This window comes from Phalaenopsis equestris, unplaced genomic scaffold, assembly GCF_001263595.1.
Source record: "Phalaenopsis equestris unplaced genomic scaffold, ASM126359v1 Scaffold000068, whole genome shotgun sequence".
NCBI lineage: Eukaryota > Viridiplantae > Streptophyta > Magnoliopsida > Asparagales > Orchidaceae > Phalaenopsis > Phalaenopsis equestris.
Window position 1 is genome coordinate 185,216 of NW_018164510.1, and position 27,239 is coordinate 212,454.

Here is a 27,239-nt window from a genome sequence, read left to right on the forward strand (position 1 = left end):
ACATAATAGATAAGCTAGCAGCATCTATACATGTCCTGATCAACCAATAAAAGCTATGGAATGAAATATATATAAGCATTGTTCATTTATTTATAAAATATTTCCTTGTTTATCTTTATACATAGAATTACATATGCTTTGATGTAAAGTTGAACTTTGCATGATACATAAATTAAAGCATCTATCTCTATCCTAGTTTATTTCTTTAAGAATTTTTTTGGAGTTTAACATTTGGGGGAGAGAGAATGTAGAGCAAATCTTTTTTTTTCAGTTTTTCTGAGACTTTTATAAATAAAATTGCATATGTTTTGTTGCACATTTGAAGTTTGCAAGATAGACAAGTTAGCAACATTCCTGTTTGTTTTGATTAATCAGTACAAGCAATGAAATAAAATATATATGAACATTGTTCAGCTGTTTATTTTGGTTCTTTTTTTTGTTTTCATAGCTACATGAGCATTGCTTTACAATTTCTCTAAAAATTTTGTTAGTCTAATTGCTTACTCTTGCCTCCTCCTCAGTGTAGAGTAACATTTTGATGCAAGAATGTCTAGTGTTGCTTCCTTATTTTAATTTTTATGAAACTTTTATAAATAAAATCACATATGCTTTTGTTGCATAATTAAAGCTTGTGTAATATATATGTTAAAAGCAGCTTTTACTGTTTTGATCAATCAGTAGAAGAAATTGAATGAAATATATATGAACATTAGTCTACTATGCAAGCAAAATTTGTTTTGATTATTTTTTTTTTCCTTAGCTACAAAAGAGCTGGTTTTCCAGTTTCTCTAAGAAATTTTGTTGGTCGAATTGCTTGTAATTGCCTCCTCCTCAGTGTAGTGTAATATTTTGGGGGGAGAATGTTGAACACTTCTTTCGTTTTTTAGTTTTTAAAAAACTTTTATAAATAGAATTGCATATCTTTTGTTGCACAGTTGAAACTTACGTGATAGATAAGTTAGCAGCATCTTTTTCGTTTCCGATCAGTTAGAATAAGCAATAGAATTAAATATATATGATAATTGTTCAACTGTGCAAGCAAAATTTCTTTTGATTATTTTTTTTTTCTTGGCTACATAAGCACTGGTTTTCAGTTTCTCTGAGAAATTATGTTGGTTGAATTGCTTGCTCTTACCTCCTCATCAATGTACAATAACATTTGGAGGGGATTTTAAGCGCTGTTTCTTTTTTATTTTTTAAGTTGAGACTTTTAGAAATGAAAGTGCATATGTTTTGATGCAAAGTTAAATTTTGCAAGATATATAAGTTAGTAGTATCTATACTACTTATGATCAAACAATAGAAGCTAGCATTGTTAATCTTTTTATTCAGAATTTATTTTTGTTTATTTTATTTTCAAGGCTATATGAGCGCTGCTTGTGTTTCCTTAAAAAATTTTATTGCTCCATTTGATTACTCTTCCCTCTTCTTTAGTGTAGAGTACTATTTTGGGGGAGAGAATGTTGAGCATTGTTTTCTTTTTTTTTTAGTTCTGCTGAGGCTTTTAAAAATAGAATTTTTAAGTTCTGCTGAGAAAACTTGGCAGCATCTTCACCTATTCTGATCAACTAGTAGAGGTTATGGAATGAAACATATTTGAACATTGTTAATGTGTTTCTTTCAAAATTTTATGTGTACTTACCATGCATATACATTCACTGAGGTTATATGTCGGATAAGATATCAATTGAAGGATGTCATTCAAATGTAATTTAGAGCGAATGTAGAAAAGAAACTATCAAATGGTTCAACCAATCACCACTTGTCAATTTTAAATTAAAGCAGTTATTTTCTCACAGATACATGTCGTTAGATAACACGTTCAAGTGCTTATTCAATTTGGGAAAATGCTGATTATGGATGGTGTCTTCTTTGGTTAAGAGATGTCACTCATCTCTAATTATTGCCTCGAAGACAATTTCGCTAGCGCGATAAAAAGAAAAAAAAATGGTTATTGGTATATTATCCGACATGGAATCAGAGGGTTTGCATTAGTGCATACATATGCAAAACATGTACACAGAAAATTTTGAAAGAAACATATGAGCAATGCTCATATATATTTCATCCCATAACTTTTGTTGGTTGATCAGAATAATCATAGATGTTGCTAACTTATCTACTTCAACTTTGCAACAAAACATATACAATTCCATTTATAAAAGTCTCAGCAGAATTTTAAAAAAACAGTGCTCAACATTCTTCCCCCCAAAATGTTATTCTACACTGCGGCGAGAGGAAGAGCAAGCAATTCTACAAATAAAATTTTCTCATAGAAACTGTAAAGCATTACTCATATCTATCCATGTTGAGATATGTTGTCGAATGGGTGTTGCTAACTTATCAAAAAGGATTCTTGAGATTTATATGATCTTATTACTTTGAATGTTTTGTGGACTCGTTGGTTGCTTAGTTTTTGTTTACGGTGATGCTTTTGTAGTGAGAATTAGTGAGCACATTTTGACATTTCTTGTGAAATGTTAGTAGAGTGATGATGGAAAAAACATAACAAAAAGCTCAACTGATTTCCAATTGTGAATATGAAAAATAAACGATCATGCTAATTCGATACAAATACTGGCTGGTCTTTATGCATGGAGAACACAAATGGTGATCCTGAATGAAGCTATTTTTGATATCTATGAATTGATTCGGAGTTCTGCCTTTATCTCTTATTTGCCATATTTTTGTCCTCTTTTACTCAAACACCTCTGGAAATTCGTTGTGATTTGAGGCACATGCCATTTTTTAAAGTATTAATCTAACTCTCTATTTGTACTTCAATAAATTAAAGAAAATCTTTAAATTGCCAATATTGTGTCATTTTTTTAAAATAAGAATTTCATTAAAGCGGTTGATAGAACACACGTTGATGCAAGCGTGGGGAATGAGGAAAAGATAACCAATATCAATAGGTGTGAAGTTGTTACATAGAATATATTAACAACATGTGATTTCAACATGTGTTTATTATTTGTGATGAATGGTTGGGAAAGGAGAGCACACATTTTAGGCTTGCTGATTACAATTGTCCTTCTTATTGCAATCATTTGCTTCAAATAATTAATCTTTTTATATGTATTAGAGTATTTTGGACTAGATTGTTAGTTTTTTTAGCATTATGACCTCTTTTTGTTATTTAATTCTGAATATTCTGAAAACCACACTTATTTTAATATAATACATATATAAGAGCAAAACAATCTTTCTTATCATAAACAATAGCAGCACAACAAATTTCCTAAACAGACACTTGCTTACACTTGCTTCTTCATCAACAGCTTTGTAATAGCTCTTAAAAAGCTGCTTCTCCAGGAAGCAACTTTACAATAACTTACTAAAAAAGCTACAACCGTCCCAAATGCACCTTAAGTGTGATAACTGTTAGAAAGGTGTGGCCTTATTTTTTAAAATAAAAATTATAATAGCCATGATAGCTTTATGAATATCAGATTCTTTTGCAACAGCTTCATAGCTATTTCAAAAGTTGCAACTTTGCCAAACTAACAATAAAATATAATAGCTACTAAAAAATTGTGATCTGTCTTTTAAAAAAAATAATAATTTATAATAATCACCACAGTTTTTCGAACAACTATTTCAAACAGCCGCAACTTACCAAACAAACACTTATTCACAATGAGAATGACTAATTTAGTTGAATAATTTAACAATAAAAATATTGGATGGAGAAATTACCTGAGCTATTGCCATAAAGAATAATAGTATATTTTTTCTAATAATGTCTTTAAAATACATCTTCGACGCATTGCAAACCAACCCTTATCATTAACTTAACAATATTTTGAAATGTTTAGTTCTCCAATTTTAGTATGCACAATTTGATTAAACAAGGAATGGGTCTTGTTAGAGTACCCTTGCATTCTCCAAAGTATCAATGGCAACTGAGATTGAGTTGGCATGCACCCGAGCGACTAACTCCAAAAGGCCAGGTCTGCTCATACATTTTACAGACACACCCACACACAAACATCATGAAAACACAGTGTCCTTTGATAGCCTGTAACATCTTAGATTTTGGAACAATAATTCTTACATACCATATAATTCCGATAAACATACATCTAACACCTGAACTTCAATGTTTACAGGCAAAATGATTCAGATAATTTATCATTGAAAAACTTTTACGTATATATTATCTTGCAAATATGATGGACAGCTTACCACACCACCATAGTTTTTCATCAAAATATCACAATCACTTTATGCAACCACCTCATTGTGACTGAAAAATCATTCAATTTATAACAAAACACAGCACTAAATATGTCAAAATGCTGTCTGATATAACCAAAGCGCTATAATCAATAAAACAGCGGTTTCTAACTGTTTCTACAATAAATCCATCTATACTCCAACTATAGCTATTTAAAAAAAAAAAATCGAAGAGAATCATATGTGCAAATCTGCAAATTCTGTCATAATCTATACAGCAAAAAAAGCAAAAGTTTCTAAGGTTTCTCTTGTGAATTACGGACAGGGAAATTCCCCTCAGGCTGCCTGCGCCACAAGAAAACTGCTGCATGAATCCAATAAGGATTAACCAAAAATTTGTTATTTTTCAAGGCCCAACGAGACTTCTGAGTTCCTGCATCCGAAGAAACAATGTGTGTCACAGAATCATCGACCTCCTTGATGCAAATGGCTCCCAATTCTTCTGCCATCTTCCAGATCCCCTCCTCCTCTGGCTGGGACGTGGATGAGTAGAGTCTGGAGAAAACAATAACACAGCCCTGCAGGATTTCCTGCTTGATTGTTTTAAGAACCTAGACAAAACAAAAATTGCATTTTAATCCAGCAAAAACAAAAAGAAATTAGAAAATTTTTTTAACCAACGGCAGCAGCCCGGACAGCCTGCTATAGACCGTCGTGGTCAGCCACCAATCATCAAGTTATATATTGATTTTATTTTACTTGAAACTGTATGTGAAAAAGTGCACTCCTGCATTTATTTTACAACTAATCAAATACCTCCTTAAATATTTTACATGACATTTATATATATACCACCCAACTCTTATGTTTTTACATATCTAACACCTGAAGTTTACTTTTAACATTTATACCACCAAAACCTTATATCACATAAAAAATTCCACTGTGAAATACAACCTTTCATGCAAAGGTTAAACGGCGTATATGCAAAAATAAAAGTATAGATATTAGACATGTAAATACATAAGAATTGAGTGGTATGTATATAAATCTTCCATTACATTGCATTCCTTTATAGCAAACCAAACAACGCTTAAGAATCAAAATGAAACAAGAATTCAGCAAGCGAACATAAGCAGATAAACCAACCGGGTGTGACGGGTCTCAGGAATAGAATGTCAAGCAATATGGGGATTGAGCAGAGAGCTAATAACATTAAGCATGAAGGTTAATCTATACCTGTCTGACATCTCTGCATTCAAGATCAGTACCAAGCTCCTAAACAAACAAAAAACCAGTAAAATGATTAAAGAACTGTCAAAAAGTCGTTTTGATTAAATAAATCACATAAAATACTAAATTATATTACAAAGTACTAACCGGATCAAAAAACATCTGGTGAGCACGCTTGAGGACACCAAGAATATTGGCAAGAGCTCCATCAGAATCTCTTTCATCTTGCTTCAATTGTGATAAAGATTTAGAGCCTACACCAAATAATCGGCAACTAGAAGCAAAGAAATGATACTTCTCCATCCAGATCAAGTTTTCTAGATGTCTTTTCCAGACCTGATTAAATCAGATACCAAAATATAGCTGTCAATATGAAGGTTCAGAAAACAGGACTGCACATTAAACACGTAAAGGAAGAGGTTCAAGGTTCAACCTGAAGGCGCACTACACTATAAATTTATTTAAATGTGACAAAAATGATGTAATTTAAAAAAAATTTGATTGTGAAATAAAAAATAAATATCTCAATATTTAAATAACCAACAACATAATAATTTTAGCATGTTATTTTAAAAGCAGATAACCACTAATTTAACAAAAATTTAATATGAAGTATAAAAATCGCACTATAATAATTTTTGAAATATCTTAGGGGCATTTTTATACATACCACCCATGTCTTATGTATTTACATATCTAACATCTATTCTTTGTCTTTACATTTATACCACCCAAATCTTTCATATCACATCAAAAGTACAACTTTTTATATTTTTAAAAACTGAAATTCACCTTTTCATTCACAGGTAAGGCGGCATGTTCGTAAAAACTAAAGTTTAGGTGTTAGATATGTAAATAGATAACAATCGAGTGATATGCATGTAATGATGTAAATCTTCCCAATTTTATAATGAATAGAAATTAAATGTTGTAACTTATTATTAAGATTAATAATGAACTATATATATATATATAAAAGAAAATAATATAAAAAAGCAAAAACTTTGTGCAGATATAAGGGCAAGGAAACATATTATTAAATTTAGTTTTTATAGTTTACTCCCACATCTTTAAATATTTAGTTATACATTTCCCTTTATATTGAAAGGCATGAGAGAGTATGGGAAAGGTACAACAATAACACACTGGTCTTCCATCATGTGTCTTTGTCATCTTATTTTAGGCTTTTAAAATTCCTTTAAAATAAATTATTAATATTTGTTATGGCCGGTTTAGAGGTCAAACAGGCTGGTTTTTGCCGCTCCTCGGTTCGAACCAGTTCAATTCGATTTGATTCAGGGGCGGTTATTAAGCCAACCCAAAACCAGTCGAACCAGACGGTTCGGACTGGTTTTCTAAACCATGGTCAATATTAACATTTATTCATACATACATACATGCATGTTTGATGTGTGCATTATAAAAAGATAGGGAGGGCACTTACATACATAGCACACAATTCTTATGCACATATCTCACACTTAAATCTTTCATATTTACACAAAACACATCTTTAAAATCTTACATCAAAAATAATACTATTACCACTTTTTAAAAGTGAACTACACCTTTTCATGCATATATTTAAAGCACATAAAGGCTATGTATATGAAAGTTTAGTTATGAGATACATAAATACATAAGAATTGTGTGCTGCAAATGTAAATTTCCTTAAAAAGAAACGATAAAACGCAAGAACACCACCATATAAACAAAAACATTATGATGGTCAGTGTTAAGTGGAAATCATCACTTACAAACTTTGTATCGTCAAGAATCACTACAAGGTTATCTGCTCCCAATACAACATCAAGTCCTTTCTGATATTTTATTGTTGAATCAGCTTGTGATATCACTTTGGAGTTAAAGTACACATTCTCGGGATCAAGATGCTTCGCAATTTCCACCGCATAAGACCGCTCTGCCATAGTATATATATACATCTCAAACATGGTATTTGCTTCTTTCAAGAAGTCATGGACAAAGGGCCTCAACTTAGTTAGCGTGTGCAAATGATCCAGTTTCAACAAGCTTTTCTTCGCATCATCTAAAAAAGTCACCAAGAGAAAAGTTAAATTATTAGAAAATGATGTATTATTAAGCCATTTATGAGAAAAAAATATACTCTGAGACGATTCTGCTTGTCTTAACAAGTATTGTTCTTCGTCAGAGACATCAGCAAGACTTGTTGAGTTGAGCAGCGTGTGGTCCAAATCTAAGATCAGCACGAGTTTTTTCTCGCGTAACAGCTTCTTCAGATCTGCTCCACGCAGTCTATCAATTTCCCTACTGCCAAGCCTTAAATCCTAAAATGTGGCATATTTATGCAGATAAAACTCGGTGAAAATAACTTTTTGTATATAAGGATCATGTAACTTCATAAAGACAATCGGATGGAGTAAGCAAAATTCAATAAAGAGAAAAAAATAAGTTATAATATGGCGAAGTTAAATTCTCTTTCGTTAAACAATTAATTTTCTGGAATTGAGTCAGCATAACTCAAACCCTCAAACAGGGTATAACATACAAGCTTGAACCGAAAAGATTGCTCAACTTAGTATGGATTTGTTATACTTTCGCCCTAACAAAAATCTAGCAGTGCCAAAAAGGTTACAGCAATGGTCAAACAGATTTTGAATTATGCTAAACACAAAAAGAAAACTGAAACTGTAATTGGAAATGATTTTATAAGTCGTCTAACTCTTGAGATCCAATCCACCTGCAACAAATTTTTGCTTTGGCAGTTAACCTCCCCAACAAAAAAATATTAAGAAAAAAATCTTAAAAGCTATTTGCAAGGTTTGTTTCCAAAGCAAATATTCACATCCTACTTGAAAACAAGCAGCCCAAGGTAATTTTAGGAAAACATACTTATAGACAATAACACTGTCATTGCCGGTCCCAATACGAATGTGAAAAGTGGAGGGTTGCGTTAGGTAGTCGCCAGCCAGCGTAAAACTTGTCGAAAAAATCATGACATGAATCCTTCTTTTGATCATTTCTTTTAAATCATTGTGTAAATGTTAGGGCATTGTCTGGAAGTGATACGCTGTATAGCTTGAATATAGTGAAAAGTGTGCAAGAGCTGCTACACCGGTGCTCGGGTGTAGCGTCAAATAAACAAGGATTCCCACATTACGGAAGGATGTGGGTAAAAAATTTAATCTATGAAACTAATGAAATTAATATTAGGATAGGATCCAGAAATATAGGTACTCTCAATAGTAAATTAATGAAATTAGTTTATATTATGATTCTTAGAAAGATTAATATCTTATGTATTCAAGAAACTAAATGGGTTGGAGAAAAGGCTAAGGAGATTGATAACTTAGGTTTATACTTTTGTATTCTGGTAAGAGTCGCAATAGAAATAGTATAGGTGTGATTATAGATAAGAGTTTGAAAGATAATGTTTTAAAAATTAATAGAGTTGGAGATCGAATTATAACTCTTAAGATTATTATCGATACTAAGATTTTTAATATTATAAGTGCTTATGCTCCTCAAGTAAGTTTAGATATAGGGTCTAAAGATAAATTCTGGAATGACTTAAAATACTTGATACAAATGATACCTCCTGAAGAAAGAATTTTTTATTGGAGTAGATTTAAATGGACATGTTGGTAGAGTGATAGAAGATTAAAAAATATTCATGGTGACTACGTTTTTTGAGTGACTAATGAAGAAGGTAAAGTTATTTTAGATTTTTCTTTAGGGTATGCTTTTTTTATTACGAAACCTTAGGTAAAGCTATTTTAGATTTTTCTTTAGCGTATGATTTTGTTATTACTAATACTTTATTCAAGAAAAAAGATGAACATCTTATTACTTATAAGAACGGATCTAATAAAACACAAATTGATTATTTTCTTATGAGAATAATAGATCGTCGAGATTGTAAAGATTGTAAGGTCATTCCAAGTGAGAATTTAAGTACCCAACATCGTTTATTAGTTCTAGATTTTAAGATGAATAATTGTAAAATAAAGAATATTATGACTCATAATCGTAGAATTAGATTGAGAAACCTAAAAGACACAAATAAAATTATTTTTATTAGTAAAATTCAAGATTTCAAATTTTGGGATGTTCATGATGAAGCAAACGCTGTGGGATAAAATAACAAATACTATTAAACAAGTAGCAAAAGATGTACTTCGAGAATCAACATAAAAAAAATTTTAAATAAAAATAGTTGGTTGTGGAAAAATAATATACAGGAAAAGATAAAATATAAAAAATTGTTATAAAAATTGGTTTAAATGTAAATGCTAAGAGAATTAGAAAAAATATCAAACGATCCATAGGGAGTCTCAAAGAACAATCTATGATGCTAAAAATTATGTTTTTAATTATCTTTATAATAGATTAGATACTAAGGAGGGTGAAAAATATATGTATAAACAGACCAAACAAAGAGAAAAGAAAAGAAAAGATTTAACTCAAGTAAAGTGTATTAAAGAAAAAAATCAAAAAGCATTTTTCTTAGAAAAAGATATTCAACATAGGTGGGTGAGTTATTTTGATAAATCTTTTAATGAAGTTTCTAAGAATATGATCGACCTTAGTGACCTTAGTATCGTTAATAATAATAATAAAGTTTCATTTTTATCATCGCATTAGTAAAAAAGAAATTGAGTAGGCTTTAAAGCTTTAAAGAAAACTAAGAGTGGAAAGTTTGTAGGACTTGATGATACCCCAATTGAAGTATGGAAATATTTAGGAGATTTGGGAGTTTCTTGGCTTACTAAACTCTTTAATATTATTTTAAAAACTAAAAAGATGTCTGAGGAGTGGAGGAAGAGTATTTTGGTCCCTATTTTTAAAAATGAAGATGATGCACAAGAGTGTGCAAATTATAGATGAATTAAGTTGATGTGTCAAACTTTAAAATTATGGGAGAGGGTAATTGAACATAGTTTAAGATGTATTACAAAGATTTCTCATAATCAATTTGGATTTATGTTGGGCATGTCTATTATGGAAGCTATACATTTATTGAGAGGTTTGATGGAGAAGTTCAGAGATAATAAGGAGAATCTACATTTGATTTAGAAAAAGCTTACGATAAGGTTCCAAGAGACATCCTTTGGAGAGTTCTTGAGAAGTAAGGTGTTGATATGACTTATATTCAAGTCATTAAAGATATGTATACTAGAGCTGTTACTTATGTTCGAACTGAAGGAGGATTGACCAAATATTTCTTATTTCTGTTGGATTACATCAGAAATCTGCTTTAAGCCAATATCTTTTTGCTTTAGTTATGGATGGTCTTACTGGATATTTACAGGAGGATGCACCTTGGCGTATGCTTTTCACTGATGATATCCTTCTCGTGGATAAGACAAGAGAAAAAGCCCAGAAAAAACTTGAATTATGGAGGTCTACATTGGAGTCTAAAGGCCTTCATTTGAGTAGAACTAAAACTGAATGAAACCGTATACATGGAATGTAATTTTAGTTGTAGTAGCTCTAGTGATAGAAGTGTAACTTTGGGTGATCAAATTATTAAAAGGTGTGGACGATTTAGATATCGACGATTTAGATATCTCGGGTCTGGGGTCTGTTGTTCAGCGTGATGGTGATATAGATGGGGATGTTAATAGTAGAATTCAAGTTGGTTGGTTGAAGTGGAGAAATGCTTCAAGCCTTTTGTGTGAAAGTACCGCTTAGATTGAAAGGAAAATTATATAAGACGGTGGTGAGACCTGCAATGCTCTATGGCGCTGAATGTTGGCCTTTAAAAGAGAAGCATAATACTAAGTTAAGTGTTGCCGAGATGAGAATGATTAGGTGTTTTAGTGGCTTTACACTTAGAGTCAAAATGCGAAATGAATATCCGTGATGTGGTAGGTGTAGTTCCTGTGACGGACAAAATTAGAGAAAGTCGTCTTAGATGGTTTTGTCACATTAAACGTCATCTATCTAATGATCCGATTAGGAGAGTAAATGTTCTAGATTCGACTTATGTTAAGAAAGGCAGAGGTAAACCTCTGAAAACTTGGGCTTATTGTATAAAAAAATGATCTTAATTTATTAGAACTAAATGAAAATATGGCACTAAATAGGAGGCAATGGAGAGAAAGAATTCATGTAGCCAACCCCAATTGTTGTTTTTGTTGTATACTTCGAGACATTATTCTCCTTTTGCTTTATTGTTATTTTTGTTGTATACTTCGAGACATTATTCTCCTTTTTCAAAAGTGTATTAACTTGCATCTATGCCACCAACCAATTTCCAACAACCAACTACTAGGGCATATTGCAGCCATCCTTCATTGCTCAGGTTTCAAGTTAAGCCTGACAAAGCATGGCATCAACTCTAGCACAGGTAAAAAAGAGGGCCAACTAGTGACATTAAAAGTGGGAATATTTGTGAAAAAAGATATTTGCTGCATCTCCTACGCTAAAAATAGGGAGATTGCAGTAAGAAAATCACCAAAACATTTATGGATGAGAAGTTTTGAAATATTTATAGATTTAACACAAAATTCAATGACACAATTATGCTGAGACATAGTTTATAATATACATTATACAATGCAATCAATGAAAAATAATGATTCCTATAACCGACTCCAAAGAGTTTACGACAAGACTAGTGATGATGGGATATTTTGAAATAATATTCTATAGATATCATTACAACTCTTTAGTCGTTTCCATCAAAATTGCTTCACATCAATCATTTAATCACAGTAAAGTTCAAGGATTATTAAGACAGTTCACCTGAAATTAGCAAAACCAGGTTTATAGAGTATAAGAACATGGGAGATAATCTAATGGTGAAGCATTGGATATAGTATCAGTGTCTCCAATGAGCACATTAAAATAGTTTTTGAGCAAAATGATATTGATTATATGATGATTCTTGGTATTAATGTAAATCTGTGAGTAACGCATCCTTGCAGAGTACTAAAAAGACACGGATACATTCATAAGAGTGGTAAAACTCACTGAGACAGTTGAAAGTTTTCATTTCCGATATCCCCACCCTCAAATATTATATCATATAACTCTTAAATACTTGGTCATATGTTTGCATTTTTTATTGATGTCCGGTCAATGGAACCTTACCATTCAATATACAATAAGCTGATAGTACAAAACTTCTTTGTTTCTAACCCCTAAGAAGTGAGCCACTCTTTAATTGCCAAATAGTATTCATATGTTATTTTGTGTGCTCTAGAGTTATCATACTTTTTTGTTTCTTGTCAAGAGAGCTTGATGTCTCCAAAGTATCCCTTTTAGGGATGTAACTGACAGGGAGAAAGTGCTACGTCTGGAACTCGTACTAAGGTGATGTGTATCTTCCGTTCCTTGCATCCCCAGAACCATTCCTCCCTCTGCTCCTCATCCTCCAACCTGCCACCCCTTTCCATCCTTATGTTGGTCGCATACCTTACTGTCAGCTCCATATTGGCTTGCTTCCAAGAGTCCTCTGTTGTCCTCATTGTGGCCTCCCACCATTTATCTACACCTTAGCATCTGCCAACATCTCTCTGCCCTGTCCAGCCACCACCCCCTTCAGCCCACCGCAAATCAGCCACCAACCATGTTGGTCCCCTATACTCTATCTCTTGATATTGTAAATCAGCCACCAACCATGTTGGTCCCCTATACTCTATCTCTTGATATTGTCAGCTGATAACCCTCCACCAATCACCGTCTTCACAATACCGGTCGAGTTGGGATTGTCGTGTCCTTGTTGTTGTTGTTTCCCTTTCAATATGTCGTTGTACTTCCTAGTGGCTTTTTCAGTAATAATAGTATGTGTTTGTTGTTGATTGGATTAACTTCGGTATCATTTGGTATCAAAGTTGGCATAAACCTAATCTTATTCTAGGATTTCTAGACCAAAACTTCTCTCTACCCCCCCAAAAAATTTTTCTTTCCCCACCCAACACACCTCCTTCCATCTATCCAGCACTAAACCCTAATCATGTTGTCGAGAAGGCAATTGCCAGAACCTAATCAGTACTTTATCATGGGCGGTACAACGAATACTCTGCCAAGTGCTACAATGACTTGATACCATCGAGGAAAGGACCATGTGTGAGATTAAGGTAGAACGTAATAGTGAGATCTGCGAAGGAGGGTCGAAACAGTTGAACCCTTACATAGGGATGACTTTACTTAAGTTGAGGATTGACTCGAATGTTTTAGAATTCAACATCAGAGGATGCCAAGAGAGAAAATGCCTGTTGGAGGGCACAGAGATCTGGAAGTTAAGATGTACCTACCAAACTTCGACGAAAGGATGAATCCAGATGATTTTCTTAAGTGGATGCAAAATGTTGAGTGGATACTTGAATACAATAGCGTGCCCAATGATAAAAGAGTGAAGCTCGCCGTCACAGGCTGGCGAAGAATGCCTCTTTGTGGTGGGAGAACCTGGAGGTGGAGAAACAAAGAGGACGTGACAAAATCATTTCTTGGGAGAAGATAAAGAAGGCTATGCAGCAATAGTGCCTACCCCCGAACAAATGCCAAGATATTTTCTAGTAACTCTACTATTTGCAAAAGAATAAGCTATCAGTGGAAGAGTACACAATAGAATTTATGCAGCTTTAGTTGAAATGTGAACTGAAGTCAGGTATCCAGGAGGTTTGAAGTCCGCTATCAGTAATGTGGTCCAACTGCAAACCTAGTAGACACTAAAAAACGTGTAACCTTAAGCACTGAAATGGGAGAGACAACAGAATCAGAAGAGGTACCCTTTCTCCATTCAGACAACCCCTTGCAGCTCAGAGAGGGAAGAAGCGGAGGCCCCAACAAGAGAACACTCAGTGGAGTGGTTAAAACAACAGAAACTGACAAGACAGATCAGATAGGGAAGAAGCCTTAGAAGAGCAACACACTCGGTACAGTTCCAGCTTGGAAATGCTTCTGATGCCACAAAAATGAGCACATCGCCTCCAATTATGCAACGAGCCAAGCTGTATCCTTTACTAAGTAGGGTGCAATAGAGAAAGAGAACGACGAAGAGATAGCTGAAGAACAAGGGGATGAGTATCAACTTTAGAGAGATGTGGGTGAGATGCTAGTTGTGAGGATGGTGCTGCAGACTGAATCTCAGAAGAAGCACTTGTGGTTGAGGCATAGCATCTTTTGCACCAGGTGTATCATGAGAGGGAAAGTGTACAATCTCATTGACATAGGGAGCTGTAAGAATGTGGTCTCCAATGTTATGGTTAATAAGTTGGAACTGGCTAAATAGAAACACGCCCAGTTTATTCTCTGACATGGTTGGAAGGATAACAAGATAAGAGTGGATCTGTAGTGCCTGGTAGAGTTCTCCATAGAAAATTAGCTACAGGACCAAGCGTGGTGTGACAAAGTGCCCATGGGCACCTGTCAAATCCTATTGGGAAGACCATGGCAGTTCGATTGTAAGACTAGGCATGATGGGTTCAAGAACACTTACTCGTTCACAAATGAGAGGAAGCACATTGTTCTCTTGCCCACAAGGATTCCGGAGGAGTAAAGATGCACGTCGCCGAGAAGCCTGTGATTCCTTGTGCCACCTTCATGCAATCAGTATGAGAAGCCCCAATAGCAATAACCTTGGCTGTCATAGAAGGTACTGAGGGGGAAACAGAGCAACCAAAAATGATCCAGACATTGCTGACCAAATTTCAAGATGTGATCACCAACAGTCTACCAGAAGGTCTACCCCCACTTAGAGATATTCGGTAAGCCTGACCTTATTTTGGGATTGGTGTTACCAAACAGGCAAGCTTACAAACTGAAACCAACAGAGTATGAGTTGCAACATAGGTGCGCGATCTCATCGCGAGAGGATTGGTGAGAGAGCAGAAGCCCATGTGTTGTTTCAGCCTTGATAGTGCCTAAGAATGATGGGTCGTGGAGGACATGCATTGATAGTCGAGAACTCGAACTATCAACAAAATTATCATCAAGTATAGGTTTCCCATATCTCACCTGGACAATCTATTGAACCAGTTGCATGGAGTCGTTATCTTCTCAAAGATCGACCTAAGCATCAAATATCATCAGATAGGGATGAGGCCAGAAGATTAGTGGAAGACGACCTTAAAGACCAGAGAAGAGATGTACAATTGGGCAGTCACGCAGTTTGAGCTATCAAGTGCACATACTTCGCTCATGAGGTTCATGAACCAGGTGTTCTGTGTTTATAGTGGAAAGTTCATAGTTCTTTACTTCGGCGACACTCTCATCCACAGTCATTCGGATAAGAAAGACTCATAGCATTTGGGACTGGTCTTTGAGGTTGACGAGGTCTCAGACTGTTGAAGCGGTCTGTCCAACCAATTCAGTTGAGGGTTCGGTCCAGGCCCTACCAGACCGTTCAACAATTTAAGGGAACTATCACCCCCTTTCCCCTCTTCTTCTATTTCCTTCTTTCCTTTTGCTCTATATATATGTGTGTTGTTTTAGCACTTTAGGATTCCGTTTTGTGTTTCTTGATTTTAGAGCTCCTACTGCAATGCATCTCTTCCCTTGTGAGGGTTGTATCTGAGGACGGATTGTGGTGCTCCGGTTATATCTTATTTTGAGGTGGTGATTATCTCGTCAATCCATCTCCCTCCGACACCTTCCAATGGGGGCGTGTAGACAGCCAGTTCGACTGGGTAACATCCCAGTGCTCCGATTGTGAAGTAAAGTGAGGATCTGATTGCACTTCAAGCAAGTTCGAGGCAATTGTAGTCGGGGTGCAGTGAAATTTGGCGTGCTTTTTGACGTTCCTAGCACGCCAAAAAAAGTATACCGCATTGCAGTAAAGCATGACTGTGGAGGTGCACCTTTTCAAGATTTTGCTAAAGCAATCAAGGGCTTCCTCGATACTTTGAAATCTTGGGATGTCAAACCCCCAATGTTTTAGTTTGTCAAGAACTGCAATCTATAACAAACAATCAGTAGAAAAAAGACTTGTGTTCTCCACACCATCACATCCCCATGAGCACTGCTTCACATCAGAAAGCCCGCGCGAGGCCAACCAAACATTAGTGGGAATAACGTTGAGGCTGAGCCACCACCAAAAGATTCTTTCCCAGGCCGAAGCTTCAATTTGGCAAGCCAAACATGAGTGGGCTGAAGATGATCGAACTCCTCATGGTAGGCATATGCATTGATTGTAATACTCAAGAGCTACTTGCATAACTCAGGTATATCCACCAAATAGAGTCTATTCAAGCTTTGAGTAATTATAATAAATGAAAGCAAATCAATTTTTCATTTATCATATTTTATTATTTTTTTAAGCTACTATTATAGTGAATAAATATATGATTAGCCAAAGATGGAAAAAAAAACTTTCCCCGGCAAAGTCGCCAAAAATTCGTGGGCTTCGAAAATTCATGGTCGTTCCCCGAGAACTCTCTACATTTATTTTAAGTTTGTTTTGTTAAGAGAGCTTTAGAAGGTCGAGTTTTCAGAAGGCAGATTGAATTGTAGATAAGACACTACCGAAAGATTTCACCCACATTTTATGAGGACCTTTTAATCAGGAGTGAGGTTTCCTATAGGCACAAGCCCCTGTGGTTAATTACCTCTCCCGATAATGAGAGAGCACTTTCGATTAAGATTAGTCATTAATAATTGAATATTCAACATATAATAGCAACACACTTAAAATTTTAATTTGTAGAATTCACAACTTAAAGCTTTAAGAGAATGGTAGGGGAACGAAGACGAAACCCGATCAAGATCTCGTGGTTCCATCATCTCAGGTCATCGTGGTCCCTGATCTACTTAATCAGAAGATGTAGTTAACCCAACCTGACAAAATGATTCTTGTCAGCAACCATGGGTTGCGTCATCCAAATTCTATAGATCATGGGTTAATGTTTGTTTAAGAAGAAAAATTTAAGTCGACCTTAACTAACATAAAATTTTATGCCAAGCAATTGTACCCTTACGATTCACAACTCAAAGCGTGAAAGTCATTGAGAAACACACGGGCCACAAGCCTTTTTTTAATATAATGAGTGTCATTAGGCGAAAACCACTCGGTCAAAGAGCTCTAGTCGTAAGCTCTATTTTGTGGCGCCATTTGTCAGCAGAATCATGCAAACATAGGACTCGAGCCACGTTCTTACTGGCATGCAATTACTTTTATTATGAACATATTGATACATTTGATATGACATTCTCTCTTTGTGAGCTGAAGTTAATCAAAAATTTGTCACCCTCGGCCAACTATTACAAAGACTGGATAAGATTTTGTTTAAGTGATTGAATTTTAGCTTGAACATTTTGGTTGGTTACTTTGAAAATCTTGACTTAAAAGATTGAGTCCTCCAATTGAAATCTTCATATCAACACGGTCATCATCGAGGTATTGAACATTTAAAATAGGGAACATTTAGTTTTGTTAATTTACGTTTTTCAAAGTATAGTCATGTAAACTCTTATTTTTATAGGTAGGAGTATCGAACTATGTGATTTGGACTGTAAATTTTTATTTTAGATTTGAATGTTTATTTCAAGATTACTAGACTCATCAAATCTAATTCTTATGAAAAGGAGTATCATACAAGCTGGGTTCGAACTTATAATTTTTTATTTTAGGATTTGGGCATTTATTTTGAAATTACTAGACTAGTCAACTCCAGTCAATCCGATGAGGAGGATCGGACTAGTTAAGGGTCTGTTTGGGGACGCTTATTTTGTACAGTGCGGTCCCAAACCACCATTTTCATTTTTATGGTTCTTTTGGAAAACGCGTCGCTGTGACATTTTTAATAAATTTAGACGAAACGCAAGCACCGAGTTGGACCCCGCAGCCCGCATTTCGTATTTACCACCCATCTGTTTTTTACTACCCTAACCTCTCGAGCTTCTCTCTCCCCTCTCACGACCAAGGCTAGCTTCTCCCTCCCCTCTCTCGCGACCAAGCTTCTCCCTCTCATCACCCTAGAGGTAACTTCCCCACTCGCCTCTTGTTTGATCCGTGGGTTGTGCTTCGTGTCTGCTTGAATCCTATTCTCTCCTTCGGCCTGCGGTATTCTCTTCCAACTTTTCTCTGGCATCATGATACTACGATGGTTTTCTGGGCTTTATTTGGTCGTTGATTTTCGATTGGTTGTTCACTGATGCTAGATTTTGCAATTTATGCGATTTTGTTTTCGCATTTCCTGCGATTGCATTGGTGTTGGATTTTCTTTATTGCTTATGGGGTGATGCTCTTTACTGTGAATTTGGTGGTGGTGGATTGTTGCTGCTTTTGGTGGTCGATAGTTGGGGTGGTTGTGCTTGTGGTGTGGTGGTTATGGGTTATGGTGGATGTGTTGTGGTGGCTATGCTGTGGGTTCTGGGTTGTGGTGGTTGTGTTGTGGGTTATGGTGGTTGTGATGTGGTGGCTATGTTGTGGGTTCTGGTGGCTGTGTTGTGGGTTCTGGTGAATGTGATGTGTTGGTTGTGTTGTGGTGGCTGGTGGCTGGTGGCTGTGTTATGTGCAGTAGTGGAAATTATTTTTGGGTTGATAGCCCTTAGATTTATTTGAGAACTTCTTTAAGGGAAGCTTGAAAGAGGTTTTTACAATGATTATCATCAATAACATGTAGGCATCATCTTCATTATCTCTGGGAGAAGGTTGAAAATAAATTCTTAAACATCGAAACAATAATAAGCTGCAACACGTAAAATGATTTTATTGGTTTAAATTCAGAAAATATTTTGCTAATTTTAAGCAGCCAAATGAGCCTATATAGATTTCTCATAAGGTCTTTTTGTGTGAGTGTGATATGTGTGGGTTGTGGTGGTTGTGTTGTGGGTTATGGTGGCTATGTTGTGGGTTTTGGTGTCTGTTGTGGGTTATGATGGATGTGGGTTGTGGTGGCTGTGTTGTGGATTATGGTGGCTGTGGGTTGTGGTGGTTGTGTTGTGGTGGAAATTATTTTTTGGTTGATAATCCCTAGATTTGCCTTGAAAATTTCTTTGTTATCGTGTGGGTTATGGTGACAGTGTTGTGGGTTGTGGTGGAAATTATTTTTTGGGTTGATAATCCCTAGATTTGCCTTGAAAATTTCTTTTAAGGAAAGCTTGAAAGAGTATTTTTCAGTGATCTTCATCAATAACATCTAGACATCATCTTCATTATCTCTAAGAGAATGTTAAAAATAAATTCTTAGCCCAAAAAACCCTTGTTTTACAAGGTATGTTATCTTCTTTTAGTGACAGATTCGTTGATTGGTATACTGAGTACTTTGAGACCACTTGATTGCATAAAACTGTAATTAAATACTTCTTTTATCAATTTATACTTGTGTTCTGACTAATAGATTGTCTTTTGAAGCTTTCAAGAAAAATGAGTTCAAGGATTTCAGGGACCTCCCAAAGAGTGTTATGCCACAGCAGATTACAGAATTTCTTGCTCGCGTCATGCCAGACACAGCTACGGGAGACAGTTTTAAAAGCGCCGGGGAGAATCACAGACAAGTGTGACTTCTTATGGTAGGCAGACAGGCTGACAGATTCCACCATCGAGGGTGATTAGGAATTAATGGTATCCCTGGAGGACGGTCTGACTTGCGACCTACATCGTCTCTATTTTAAAAATAGTATTATCATATTATTAAATGTTATTTTATTTTTTATTTTTATTTTTGTTTTAGTAATGATAATGCTCGCAGCTATGTGAGGTATATCTTATTTTTTGCACTGTTCTGAAGTGTATTTTTGCTTTTAAAGTAACAAATATATTGATATAACAATTTTGTTGCCAATAACATTACTACACAATGATAGAATAAATATTTCTCTAAAAACAACTGTGTTGCAGCTGTTTTCAAACAGCAATAAATAAACAACCAACCAGCTTCTGCGCAACGGCTTCCTAGGGCGGCTGTTGCACAACTTATCAATAGGTTGCACCTGCCCCAAACAAGACCTAAGTAGGACGTGCAACGCTATCTTCTAAACAATGAAGTCTGATTAGCCCGCGCATCATTCTCAAACCTAGTATTTGAACATTTTATACGTTGGTTGGAGCACATGCGGGAATCTAAAAATATGTGTAACTGATTTGTTTATATAAACCCTTAAAGCACATATAGCTCAAGATTATCTCAAGTAATACTCATATAAATCTTAAGAGTTGATTCACATTTCAAGATTTCTCATTTAAGTTAAGAGATAACCACGAAATTTTTATAAATTTTGAAATCATTTGGAGCTTAAATTATTCTAAAAATATTATAATTTTAGGTTTAAAAAGAGACCGTCTTCTGTTCACAACAGAAGTACAGCGAATCCGATGGCGATTTTTAATTTCAAAATTTAAGAAAACTCCATATTTAAACCATGCTTTGCCCCTATGAGCCTATCCGCGAATTCAAAATATTTTTTTAAGCACTAAAAGTTTTTGTTCTAAAGCCATAACTTTTAAATTTTTTAAGAGCCTAAATATTTAAAAAAAAACATATCCTCTACATTTTAAATCCTAAGGCCTAAAATTTTAAAAGCTAGAGTTCAAATCATTTTAAAATTTGAATGAGTAAAATTTTATGTTATTTTATAATCTTGAACATATTAAAATTTTAAATTACAAATCTAAATCACCCAAAATTTTGACAGCCTTCCGACGTCATCCCCCTTTAGAGGGCACAGGAGAATGTCAACCTTCCCTGTTATCTCAAAAGATACGTTGGTCAATCTCGTACGACACTGCGGTCGGAAAATCAGATGTTTCATCCCGCGGTCTCCAAAGACACAACGGAGAGCAATGCAAAAACAATGAACCCCTGATTTTAAATATAATTCTCAAGACGAGTTCGCACTTTTCCCCGCCTAACGAGTACTTTGCTCTCGTCGAATGAAGGTTTTCGAAAATTTTCTAATTGCACCAACATTGTACCTGCAGAAAAGCATGAAACACCAAATTTTAAAAGAATTCTCAAAAAGAGTTCATGATTTTCCTCGCATGCACGAAATTTTTATAAATTTTGAAATCATTTGGAGCTTAAATTATTCTAAAAATATTATAATTTTAGGTTTAAAAAGAGACCGTCTTCTGTTCACAACAGAAGTACAGCGAATCCGATGGCGATTTTTAATTTCAAAATTTAAGAAAACTCCATATTTAAACCATGCTTTGCCCCTATGAGCCTATCCGCGAATTCAAAATATTTTTTTAAGCACTAAAAGTTTTTGTTCTAAAGCCATAACTTTTAAATTTTTTAAGAGCCTAAATATTTAAAAAAAAACATATCCTCTACATTTTAAATCCTAAGGCCTAAAATTTTAAAAGCTAGAGTTCAAATCATTTTAAAATTTGAATGAGTAAAATTTTATGTTATTTTATAATCTTGAACATATTAAAATTTTAAATTACAAATCTAAATCACCCAAAATTTTGACAGCCTTCCGACGTCATCCCCCTTTAGAGGGCACAGGAGAATGTCAACCTTCCCTGTTAACTCAAAAGATACGTTGGTCAATCTCGTACGACACTGCGGTCGGAAAATCAGATGTTTCATCCCGCGGTCTCCAAAGACACAACGGAGAGCAATGCAAAAACAATGAACCCCTAATTTTAAATATAATTCTCAAGTCGAGTTCGCACTTTTCCCCGCCTAACAAGTACTTTGCTCTCGTCAAATGAAGGTTTTCGAAAATTTTCTAATTGCACCAACATTGTACCTGCAGAAAAGCATGAAACACCAAATTTTAAAAGAATTCTCAAAAAGAGTTCATGATTTTCCTCGCATGCCGGTACTTTGCTCTCCTCGACATGAAGACTTTCAAAAATTTCCCAATTGTCTTGCTTTTGTACCTTTCCGAGCAACAATGACGTCGACGATAGCAACGCCAGTAATACTACAACACATTTCTTTTTATTATTATAATACACAATAATAAATAAAATGAAATGAACAGTAAAAATGAATAAAAAGGCTCGAAAAGGGCTAATTTAATCTGAATGGGCTCTCTTTAATGAATGAGATATAACGGAATTAAAAAATGAAGCTGGGTTCGATCCTGGATATTAATAGGAAGAGCATATTACTTCAGCTTAGGGTCGAGGATCGCAGGCTAGGGCAGAGAATCGCACAAGGAGAGTCATGCTAAGGCTTTAGTGCAAGGGAGATAGCGCGGCTTGGAAAGATGATGACATTGGAGGATTAATCGATAGAGGAAAGGAATCAGGCGAGTGGGGCAAAGCAGGCTTCAAACGAGACACAGCGCGCAGCTTCGGTAAGGAATTAATTGTGGCTAGGGCACAGCGAGTGAAGGAGCGGTGAATGCTTCCAGTGCGGGAAATCGACGAGGCTTTCAGGTGGAGTATGGAGGATTTCGGCATAGAGAACATCGCAGCAGGGAGGACTGAGGCATCTAGTTCAAAGCAGGAATTTTGAAGATCTTTGTATATTGTGATCCCATTTGTTGGCTTTCCCGGCCACAGAAATCACAAAAAAATGGGAGTTTTGAAGGTGAATACTTTATGTGCTACTTTCTATTTTCGGTCACGAGAAACTGCAAGATATTCTTTGTGCTGAAGACCGACGAAGTGGGAGAAGCACCTTCTGTGGTTTGTTGCAACCGAAGATGAAAGCGTAAGCCAGCGCAGAGAAATGGGAGGACTTGGGTTGAGACAAAGGGAAGTTACGAAGTGGGAACAAAATGGGCAAGTCGACATTTGCAGAGAAGAATCAAAATCTCTCCATCTCCCTCTCCCCGATTCTTTTTTGCTGGAGAAAATGACCAAGCCCATTACGAGAGTTTGTCATGGGATTATTTTGAACCATAGGCGCAAACAGTTACAACTTTTGAGTGAGAGGGAGTAGCCATAAGGGATGTCATCTGGCATAATATTAATTAAATTAATTAAAATAGCAATGATAATTTTTTTTAAATTATTTTTAACATGAACAACCAATCATCCAATTGCCTTAGTGATTTGATTCTTTTACCTCTTTATAACCTTTACTATCCTACCTTATTCATATTGTTAATGTTTTAAACATACAATTTTCAAAGTCTTTCATCAACATTTTTTAGTCCACTTTCTACTTTGATTTTTCCTTTTCAAGAATGCAATTTTTTAAACATTACTTTAATGATTTTTTGGTGTTCACATTCAAAGATTTTATGTTTCAAATGTAAGCATCATTTTATAGATTATCACCCTTACACTATCTATACTACAGTTAAGTTGTGGCACATCAATAATGAATAATCCTCCAAAAACCTATTAACCTACTTTTCATCAGAATACCTTATGACCAGCTCTGTCAAAAAAGCTTATTGTTCATGAACAGCTCGTTTTCAGCTCATTAAGTAGCGTGTGTTCAGCTCGTTACGTAAATGAGCCGAACACGAACAAGCTCTTTGTTCGCTCGTGTTCTGCTCATTTTAGCTCGAAATAAAAAAAAAATCATATAATTATTTATATAATAATATATTATATATATTATGTATATAATATTATATTATCTATATTTATATCTAAGTTTAGATCATAACATTCGTGTGGTAATATGATTATGTACCTTTTTTTGCATAGATTTGGTCCAAGTTCGAATCCAACATTCTACATCTATTTATTCAAATGAATTATAACGAGTTAAATTCGTGTCGAATACGAGCCGAAAATAAACAAAAATATTTAAATCGAGTCGAACTCGAACACACTATTCACGAGCCAATTTCAAACGAGTCGATTTTGAAGTCGAGCAAATTCGAGCGAACCGAGCTCGACTTATTTACAGTCCTACTTATGACGCATCACTTATAGGGAACACACCAGAAAGTTAAAAAAATTAAATTTATGTTAGCCCAATAATGAGAACTACTGAAAGCGAAAGGCTCAAAAATCACTATTTTAAATATTTAATTAATACAAAATTATGATTCAAAATAAAAAAGAACTAATTAAAATAAAATTCTGGAAAAAAGTTCAAAATTTCAGATAAATTTGGGATAAATTCTTGCAAACATAAAGCATGAAAACATATCTAAAATACAATTAAAGACATCATAGACTCATATTCCAAGCAACTCCAACATTCAATCAGCAAAAAAAAAAATGTGAAACAAATTAGATTCAAAAACAAATAAGCAAGCCAACTAATGACCATTGCATTCCACAAGCAAAGCATCCTTTTTACTCATCTTCTCAAACTTACGCAGCCAAATAAGATAAAGATGTAAATTGAGCTGTATCAAATTCAGTTTAGAAAATACACCATCGTATTTTTAACAGTGGAGATCCAAGGATGAGGAATATAGCAACCGGGAAAAAAAACAAATCAGGGTAACAATGTTAACCTTAAGGATGAGGAATATAGCAACCAGGAAAAAAAACAAATCAGGGTAACAATGTTAACCTCATTTTCAGTGAGGTTTTAGTTTCCTACTCCCATAACTCAAAATCTAGTCTTAGGAGTCTCTTGTTGACCATCTTAGTAGACTAGTAATAGAGTCCACTTCCCGTAGAACTGCAAATCACTTCTTGACTCGTCTTTGTGAAGAACTCGCATGAGTGGTTCCAAACACTCTCAAAATCTAGTCTTAGGAGTCTCTTGTTGACCATCTTAGTAGACTAGTAATAGAGTCCACTTCCCGTAGAACTGCAAATCACTTCTTGACTCGTCTTTGTGAAGAACTCGCATGAGTGGTTCCAAACACTCAACTTCTAGTTGCAAGGGCTAAGGACCAACATGTAGATAGACCGAAAATGAGTTCCTACAAGATCAGACGGCCTTAGGTGAACCCTCCGTGACTCAGAGACCGAAAATGAGTTCCTACAAGATCAGACGGTCTTAGGTGAACCCTCCGTGACTCAGCAACGCATTAGCTACACCACGCACGAAGTTGACACATTTTTGGCCTGACCGTCGGCGAAACGGGCCACGTCGGCGCGTCCGAAACATCAGTTTTAGTTAGAAAGGATACCTATATTGCTATGATTTCACGCGCGATCAATCAACACGAAAATAGACCACGTTTATTTTAATTAGCCGGACGCGGGCTCGGGTTCATCCCAGGTTCAACTTGGGTTGAACACAAGCTAAAATAGTTTCAGATTTCAAATGTTCAATTTTTAAGTGGGCTATTTAATCTCATATTAATTGAGAGTTGAGACTTTCTAATTGAGCTGGTTACATCAACAAAAATCATTCAATTCCCCGTCAATGTGTCGCATAACGTCACTTTAACGTCTCTCTGAATTCCCGATATACAAAAATCGCATCTCCCCCTTCCTAGGCTCGGAGCTCCTGATTCAACTCCTCCCACTCTCGACAGAAATCACGTCTCCTCCTCTTGGGCTCTCTCGACTACTCGACTTTGCTTCCCTCACACACCAAAAAAACTTCGCTCGAGGCCTCCCTCCCTGCATCGAAGCCGCTTGCTCCTCCCAATCCCGCTTCCTTCTTCCTCGCTCGGCCAAACAGCCCTCCTCTTCGCCTCTTCCCATCGCTGCCCAGCTCCCTCTTCCTCACGCAAGAAAAAAAAAAGAAAAAACAACCCAGTTGCACCAGAAAAACAACTTAGCCTTTCTCGCTCGACTCTCAAGCTTCGTCTCCCTCGCCTCTTCTTCCTTATTCGGTCTCCCCTCACGTAGAAGAAACCCCACACGCCTGCTTCGCCTCCCCCCTCTCTCGACAAATCCCGCTCCCCCTCTCTTCCTCAACACCGAAAACCCCTCCTCCGGCTCTATCAGGTCGCTGCGCCTCTGCACCGAAAGCCACAGACCCCGCCTCCTCTATCGCTCGATTCTCTCCTCCGGCTCAGCTCGCCTCTCCTGCTCGACACCGAAACCCCCTCTGCACCGCTCGCCCTCGCGTCTCCCTCTCGATCCCGATTCCGCCTTAAACTATTGTCGTCCCAACTGAATCTCCAGGTAATCGCGGTTGTTGTCAGTAAGGAGGCAATGACGAGATCGAGGTGAACATATAGCCAAAATTCCTGCACTTCTTTTTTTTTTTGTTTAGCCGCTGTTCTTACTAAAAAGTTCGATCTTTCCCGTAAACTCCTCATCTCAATTATCCATTTGCATGTTTTCATTAATGTATATCAAGCTGTTGTGATGATTTCCTCGCCTGTTTTGCTTCTGTGCGGATTTCTGGAAAATCAATGTAACAAATTTCTTTAAAACTGCACTTAAAAGTTTGTTTTACTCCTTGATACAAAGCATCATGTGATGACGGTTAAGAACAATTGATATTTTTGGCATGCCACTGTTTTGACCTGTTAATTTCTCTTATATGCTCCCCTCAATGTCTATTGCGCATTTATGCTTCGTTAAAGAGTTATCTTGGCTTTCTAGCCTTGTTGTTGTGGTTCAACCTTGATGTTGTTTTGACTTGAAACGTTATGATTTAGAAAGTTTTAAGAGCAGCTTTTTGTCGTGTATTATTGTTGATTTGGAAATGATTTAACTACTATTTTTTTATGCTTAATTAAACGCTATTCCGATGGTTGATTTAAATGCCGATTTTATAGGTCGGTTACTTGCTATTATAAGAAAAGTAAAAACATCATTTGGGACTGCTTTATTCACTGTTTTGGAGGGGTTTTGGGGGGCTTATTTATGCTTAAATTGCTCACTGTTTTGGAGCTTCTAAAATATGTTTTGTGAGTTAATTAAGTGTTGTGTAACGCTGCAAATTAGCGATTGAGGAGTTAAAAATGTTGTTTTGAGTTGAGAAAGTGTTAGAAAGTGTTGTTTGAAAGCTTACAAGTGCTATAGGTTATTGTTTAGTTCTTTTTGGGCTGAGAAATGGTAGTATAAGTGTTGTTTGAGGTTGTCGATCGTTGTAAGAGGCTATAGGAAGAGTCCAAATTGCTGTTTGGAGTTGCCGATCTCTGTAGGAGGCTGTAGGAATTGTCCAAGTTGC

The 27,239-nt window shown here is 35.7% G+C and overlaps 1 protein-coding gene across 5 annotated transcripts in view; it reads right to left on the bottom strand.

Moving 5' to 3' along the window:
* Nucleotides 1-4,291: 4,291 nt before the first annotated feature.
* LOC110019678 (RNA polymerase II C-terminal domain phosphatase-like 4) overlaps nt 4,292-27,239 on the bottom strand; it is a 64,431-nt gene continuing 41,483 nt past the window's right edge. For 4 of the 5 annotated variants that reach the window (XM_020717450.1, XM_020717449.1, XM_020717451.1 and 1 more), the window contains 4 exons: nt 7,170-7,718; nt 5,560-5,748; nt 5,419-5,457; nt 4,292-4,790 (listed from right to left, as the gene is read on the bottom strand). In XM_020717450.1, the coding sequence (XP_020573109.1) occupies nt 4,476-4,790; nt 5,419-5,457; nt 5,560-5,748; nt 7,170-7,718 (1,092 nt within the window). In that variant the 3' untranslated portion in view covers nt 4,292-4,475. The remainder of the gene's footprint in view (nt 4,791-5,418; nt 5,458-5,559; nt 5,749-7,169; nt 7,719-27,239) is intronic. The other variant, XM_020717453.1, reaches the window with a different exon arrangement.